This window comes from Arachis hypogaea, chromosome 19 (assembly GCF_003086295.3).
Source record: "Arachis hypogaea cultivar Tifrunner chromosome 19, arahy.Tifrunner.gnm2.J5K5, whole genome shotgun sequence".
NCBI classification, from domain to species: domain Eukaryota; kingdom Viridiplantae; phylum Streptophyta; class Magnoliopsida; order Fabales; family Fabaceae; genus Arachis; species Arachis hypogaea.
In genome coordinates, this window is record NC_092054.1 from 43,160,959 (window position 1) to 43,167,912 (window position 6,954).

The 6,954-nt window shown below is 33.6% G+C and overlaps 1 protein-coding gene across 1 annotated transcript; it reads left to right on the top strand.

Annotated features, from left to right (window-relative positions):
• Window positions 1-601: 601 nt before the first annotated feature.
• LOC112777011 (aspartic proteinase A2) lies at window positions 602-5,467 on the top strand. The gene is made up of 9 exons (XM_025821294.2): window positions 602-607; window positions 2,615-2,730; window positions 2,838-2,895; window positions 3,923-3,983; window positions 4,147-4,241; window positions 4,345-4,457; window positions 4,607-4,775; window positions 4,856-4,895; window positions 5,068-5,467. The coding sequence occupies exons 1-9, from the start codon at window positions 602-604 to the stop codon at window positions 5,331-5,333; spliced, it is 924 nt and encodes a 307-aa protein (XP_025677079.2). The 3' UTR covers window positions 5,334-5,467.
• Window positions 5,468-6,954: the final 1,487 nt, after the last annotated feature.

Consider the following 6,954-nt stretch of genomic DNA (forward strand, 5'->3'; position numbering starts at 1 on the left):
CGTGAGCATATTATTCACTGAGAGGAGGGGATGTAGCCACTGACAACGGTGATGCCCTTGCATACAGCCAGCCATGGAAAGGAGTAAGACAGATTGGATGAAGATAGCAGGAAAGCAGAGGTTCAGAGGAACAAAAAGCATCTCCATTCGCTTATCTGAAATTCCTACCAATGATTTACATAAGTATCTCTATCCCTATTTTATTATATAATATTTGAAAACAACATTATCACTTTATATCCGCCTGACTGAGATTTACAAGGTGACCATAGCTTGCTTCATACCAACAATCTCCGTGGGATTCGACCCTTACTCACGTAAGGTATTACTTGGACGACCCAGTGCACTTGCTGGTTAGTTGTATCGAAGTTGTGACAATTATGAATTAAGATCAGAGCACCAAGCTTTGAAGCCATTACCAGGATTTGTTTGAGCCTGGAGATCACAATTTCGTGCACCAGAGACCCAAAGGGTGCTGCTTGAACTACAAGTAGAGTTGGCGGCCGAGAAATTAAAAAGGAAGGCGGTGGAGGATGAAGTAGCAACCGAGAAGACAAAAAGACAGGCAGTGGAAGATGAAGTAGCAGCTAGGAAGGTAAGGATGCAGGTAATGGAGAGTGCTTTGATATGTCTACTTCAAGGGCAACGTGAGAAGCTGCCATCAGATGTCGCCGCTTGGATGAGTGCGTTGGAAGGACATATTAGAAAGTGGATCTTAGGATTGTGGAACCTTTTTTTTTCAGATATACACTTTTTTGGTGTTGATTATGCAACTCTTAATAAGGAGTACACTTTATTGATATTTAGATAATTATATGAATTAAATTAATGCTTTTGCTAATGTCGTTTACCGAGCAATTTATTTTTCTGGACATAAAATAATTTAACATACTAATATTAAGAAGGATTCAAAAAATAACAAAAAAAACTAGTACATTCAAATTAAAAAGAGCGTTGATTGCCAGTGTAAAATACAATATTTTTGTGGCCATTTAGCCGAAAAATAGCGGCGGTTGCAAAATAACCATAAGAAATTTGAAAAAATAGACTAGGAGATAGCGGCAGTTTTAAACTGCCGCCAATTACATTTGAAAAAATAGTGGCCGTTAACTAGCAGCGGTTTAAAACCGCTGGTAAATTTGTGTGGATCACTGTTGGGTAGATAGCGGCGGTTGTGAACCGACTCTAAACATTGCACTGCTATTTCTAGGTTTTGCGGCGGTTGTGCCAGCAGTTCATGAGAACCGCCGCAAAATCATATAACCACCCCTAATAACCGATGCTTAACGAACTGCTAGAATTCCATTTCGTGGCGGCTAAAAACCACCGCAAATCCCTCCAAGAACTGCCGCAATTTCCCGTCTCCTTTGTAGTGTAAATTTTACAGAAAATGTAAATAAAAAGTAAAAACAAATGGAAGGAACCTTACAGAAAATTGACTCGAAGCAGGCTCAATAAGTCTCTGGGATGTGAGAGTGCATGAGTAATTTCTAAAATGAAGTTCCAACCCTTGTACCTTCGAGCCTTCTTCTATTTATAAAAATCTTCAACCAATCAAATTGAAGTGTAACTCCCACGTTCATTAATCCATAGGTAACCATTCCCACTTTTTTTGCTTGACAAAAAGTAATGTTCAAAAAACAACCCTCAAATTTTTTGTCCTTCGATTTAACATGTCGATCAGCTTGTTGGCTGATCACGACAAACTCCTGTTCGAACTTCCTTGTCATCTCTTTCGATATTATCTTTCTTTTGAAGACACACGCTTGCTGGCTCTTCGAATACTCTCCTTTTTGAAATAAATTATTTTTGACCAATAAATATGTACACATACTTTTCCCAATTTTTGTGCATAATTGAGGCTGAGATCATATAAACAACTTGGTTTATGTTTATTTGGTTATATAGCACTATTTTAGAGTATACTACAAGAAAAAGCGTATTTTTCAACGCAAAAAATCGATGGCTATCTCTTCCGTAGATATTTTTCAACGGTTTGCTGTCGATATTTTAAAAAAAAATTAAAAATAAAATAATAAAATCAACAGTAGGGTCATCGATTTTTTTATGATACATTAAACCATTGTCATATTGGCGACGAATCGGTGGGTGAAAATACTTTTATTTTAAAATCGACGGGCATGACGTCTATTTTTATATTTAAAATATCGACAACATTTCCATTGATAAATTTGAACAGTCTAGATTGCTTTCTAAAATCAAATAAATGGTACGGATTAATATATAAAATAGACGCTAAAAATGTTGCTTTTTTTAAAATTAAAATCGACAAATATATTGTCGATTTTTACTGCTTAAAATACCAACCCCACGCCCACTTCCCGCTCCAAATTCAGAAACACAATTTCACCCCCAAATTCCTCACCAACCCTCATTTTATCCTTTTCTTTTCTGCATTCGAGCGTATTAGGAACAATATTGTTAATTTCCTCACCAACCCTCATTCTCCGCTGCCGGCATCACGGTTGCGCCGCCGTCACTCCGTTTGCTCGCGCCGCCTGTCGCTCATTCTCAGTATCAATTTGATTTGAACCCTTCTCATCAATTCATTGTTTCTGGTGATTAATTTTCGTTTTTGTTTTGTGTGTTGAAGGCTGACGTGGATGCAAAGATAGCGCAAGCTGGAGTACCAAAGAAGAGGACGTTCAAGAAGTTCAGTTTCAGAGGCGTGGATCTCGATGCACTCTTGACATGTGCACCAATGAACTCGTTAAACTCTTCACTATTCGTGCTCGCAGAAGGTTCCTGTGTCAAACGTTTGCATTTGGATTTTGCATTTATGTGTTGAAGTTTTTAATTGTTTTTCGCTGTTGCAGGTTTCAGCGCGGTTTGACTCGCAAGCCTATGGCGCTCATCAAGAAGCTGCGTAAGGCAGTGAGTTTTCTATTTTATTTTAGTTTGAATGTTATTGATTTGTTATCTTTCTATATGATTGGCTTCGATTTTGATTATACCGTGCTAAGCATGAATAGTGTGATTGTTTTTTCTTGATGTATTATGTGTCTATCTCTTTTATACTTGGAAAATATGCAAAGTTATGTTCTGTTATGTTCTGTTTGCAACTGAAGAGAGATTTAAGCTTTATAAAATAGGGGGAGGGAGAGTGGAATATGATATTGGTGGGGACGTGGGAGAGTGGAATATGATATTCAAGACCACATTATTTGGGGGCTATGGGGCCCATTTGGGCTAGTAAGTAAGAACTAAGAAGATGCACTGAAGCTTAGCTTAGTCTTCATACAAAACTATTTAGTATTAACGTCTACGGAAGTTGCTTTGATGCTGTTGCTGCTACAATATCTAGTCTAGTCTTTATCATTTAAATTTGGAGGAAGAGGTTACTCATTGTTGTTGGTTGAGTTTTTATCAACAACCAAAGCTATTTGAAAGGTTAAGAAATACATTCAGACTGACTTCTAAAACAAAAATTTTGTGGACAGCTAGCATGGTTAGTTAGTGAAGTTAAGGTTTTGCTATCCAGTGCTGCTTAAGGAGCCAAAATTGAGTTTTGACATGTTTATTGCATTGAAAAGTTAGACATTTTTGTTTGACTCTTTAAGAAATGCCCTGCTCTAGTTAGCAAAACTTTTTTGAATGATCATTTTTTAATGTTTTTAGATTTTTTTAAGACTACAACAGAGCAAATGTAATCAAACTCGAGAGTTCATCTAAACTCGTGGAGCTTAGGTAATTTCGAATCGAGAAACTCAGCTATGAGTTTACCAGAAAAACTAAACTCGATTTGAGAATCTAAACTCATAAACTCAAGAAAGTTTGAGGTTGCTCGAGAGTTTGATAACTTTACATGAAAAACAAAACTCTTTCTCACATAATGGGTTTGGGAACAATGCTAGTTTCTCAAATTGAACTTTTTTTAGAAATAAATGTGACTGCAATGCAGATTCTTTGCTATTTTCATTCCAAGTACAAGTCAAAGATATCTATCACCTATACTGAAATTGGTAGGTATCTTTAGATTATTTTGATATTTGATGATGTATCATAATGTTTTTCATTTTGACATGCTTCTGTTTGGGTTTATATGTACAAAGTACAAACAGAAGGTTTGTTTTGTGAAACTCAGTTTCTAAAGTTGGTGTTGAACTAATTGGGAAAATTATCTAGGCACATCTTGCAAAATCCCTTATGGCCATGGATCCATTTATAGATTCTTCAGCCAAGATGTTGTAAAAGTTAGGGATATCATCATCAAAGACCAAGTCAGTATTTCACCCTCTTTATTTTATTTTATTTCGAACTGTGTTGTTAAATTTTATATGCTTTCTTAGTTGCATTGACAGATGGGTGCTTTCCATTCTCCAGTTATTCGCTGAAAGTACAAAGGAAGGATCATTGGCCCTTTTAGCTTTGCATGATGATGGGATACTTGGACTTGAATTCGAAGATATTTCAATTGGGGAAGTCACACCAGTGTGGTAACTTTTGTTTATTTGAGTGTTTCAATAATTCACATATTTCTTCATTTTCCTCTTATCATATAGTTATTAAACAATATTGCATGATTAGTGGTGTGACTAGTTTAAAGTACGATTCTTCAAAATAGTGATTAGTTCTATGAATACAGGTACAATATAATAGATCAAGGGTACATATATCAAAATGTTTTCTCTCTTTGTCTAAATAAAGATCCAATGGCAGAGATAGAGGGTGAGATTGTCATTGGTGGTATTAACTCAAGACACTTTAGAGGTGAACACACTTATGTTCTAATATCTCAAAAGGGTTATTGGCAGGTTAATTCCAGATTTAGAACTTCATCTCTAATACTCCTCATCAACCATGTCAATATTAACTTTTTCTCTTGTACCTTCAGATTGATGTTGGAGATGTTCTACTTGCAAATAGATCAACAGGTTCTCTTACATTTCTATGATTTATAGCAAGATATTTAAGCTATATGCATTATTTGTTTCACTATTTCTTATGTTTATGATTGGATATAAATACTATGTTTCAAGATATTATAATAGTTACTAAACATTGCATCTTATTAGTAAGTTACCTATCTATTGCTAACTTTTCTAGGAAAGGCTATTCAAGAAGAGGAAGAAGAAGAAGAAGAAAAAGAAGAACCTCCGTATGCGAATTTGGAAGAAGAAGAAGGAGGAGGAGAAGAAGAAGAAGGAGGAGGAGAAGAAGAAGAACTTATGTGTGCGAATTTGGAAGAAGAAGAAGAAGAAGAAGAAGAAGAAGAGAAAAATTCAATTTTGTGTAGCATTAATGTTTTGACTGCGATTATGTGCTATTGTATTGCGATCGTAGCTCTAAGTGACAAATGGAAAATTCTATGAAAACATTGTAGGGTTATGTGAGGGTAGCTGTGCTGCAATTGTGGATTCAGGAATCTCTTCAATTGCTGGTCCACTGTATGATATCAGACATAGTAATTTTTGTATTTTAATGCATCTTTTTCTTTTTCTTTTTACTTTGGCATCTTTCTCTTACTAGTTATTTATCTTGTCTTGAGTCTTTACGTTAGAGGATTATTTATTATTTTGATAAGTTTGTAAACTCATTATCTAATATTTAGTATAAATTTTATTTTTATATTTAAAAGTTTATTTGTCTTATTATCTAATATTCTGTATAAATTTTATTTCTATATTTAAAAGTTTATTTGCATTAATTGTTTACTATTTTTCAAATAGAAAAAAATAATTAAAATATATAACTATTAAAATTGACGGTAAAGTTGTTGCTTTTTAAATTTAAAATAGAAAAAAAAAACAAAATATAGACAAAAAATTTGTCGGTATCTAAATAATTAAATCGACGGAAACTGTGTCGATTTTATTAAATCAAATATCGACGGCAACGTTGTCGATTTTATTAAGCATATTATAGACGAAAACATTGTCGATTTTCTTGAATCAAATATCGACAGAAATTGCATCGATTTTATATAATAATATCGACGGTAATGTTGTCGATTTTAGTAATAAGGTAAAATTCTAAAACTCATATTATAGATAGAAACACTGTCGATTTTATTAAATTATTATCGACGGCTAGGCAAGCCGTCAATTTTATTAGAATTTTGAAAAATCGACAAGGTTAATAGCGACCACCTCCGTCGTCCATTTTGTCGTCAAATTTTAATATTACCGACGACTTAGCCGTCGATTTTAACGATGTTTTTTATAGTGATAAAATACACACTATTCATTCTCAGTCGCTTCAAATATTTTATTCGCAAATATCAAAAGTATACAATTTTACTAATATGAAACTGTACCTTATTAAACTATTACCACTATATCCAAAGACCAAAATCCTATTGATTCTGTCACGAATCTAGTGCGTGAATATGTTAGAAGGTAAAAGCAAAGCTTGAGCCAGGTGGGAATCACGCACAGCAATTTTATTCTTTTCAACTTTATGTTACCGAAATTTTTCTCGAATTTTGGGGGTTTACAACTTTATTGGAACTCTTTAATCCGTATTAGCTACTTAATATTTGGTACGTCAATTTCACATATTGAAGTTGACACTTTACGATATCCCAGACTTGGCCCTTTTGTCTTTATAATATTCTCATGTTGTAGTAACTTTGTAATTTTATGTGTGGTCACCGCCCTTTTACAATAAGGTTCCAAGGTCTTATATATATTCTTTTCTGAAAATTTAATTTTGATGAATATAAAATATTTTACGCAGTTATATAATTATATTTATTTTTTATATGATCATTCATACAGTTAATGAAAATAATAGTTAATTTTGATGATATGGCATTTACATGATTACATATACGTATAAAATTGTTTTACATTATTATTATTTTTTATAATTTTATTTAAAAATTTGTCGCTGACTAATAAATTACTACATAGACAAAGACAATATTCAAACTCTAGACAATTGTTTAAGTAAATTAGTGAACTAACTACTAGACCAACCCAAATTATATAT

Coding starts and splice junctions, on each gene's coding strand:
- LOC112777011 (XM_025821294.2), top strand. Junction 2,896..3,922: donor TCAAGAAGCTGCGTAAGGCA/GTGAGTTTTCTA, acceptor ACTGCAATGCAG/ATTCTTTGCTATTTTCATTC. Junction 4,776..4,855: donor CTCAAAAGGGTTATTGGCAG/GTTAATTCCAGA, acceptor TTGTACCTTCAG/ATTGATGTTGGAGATGTTCT.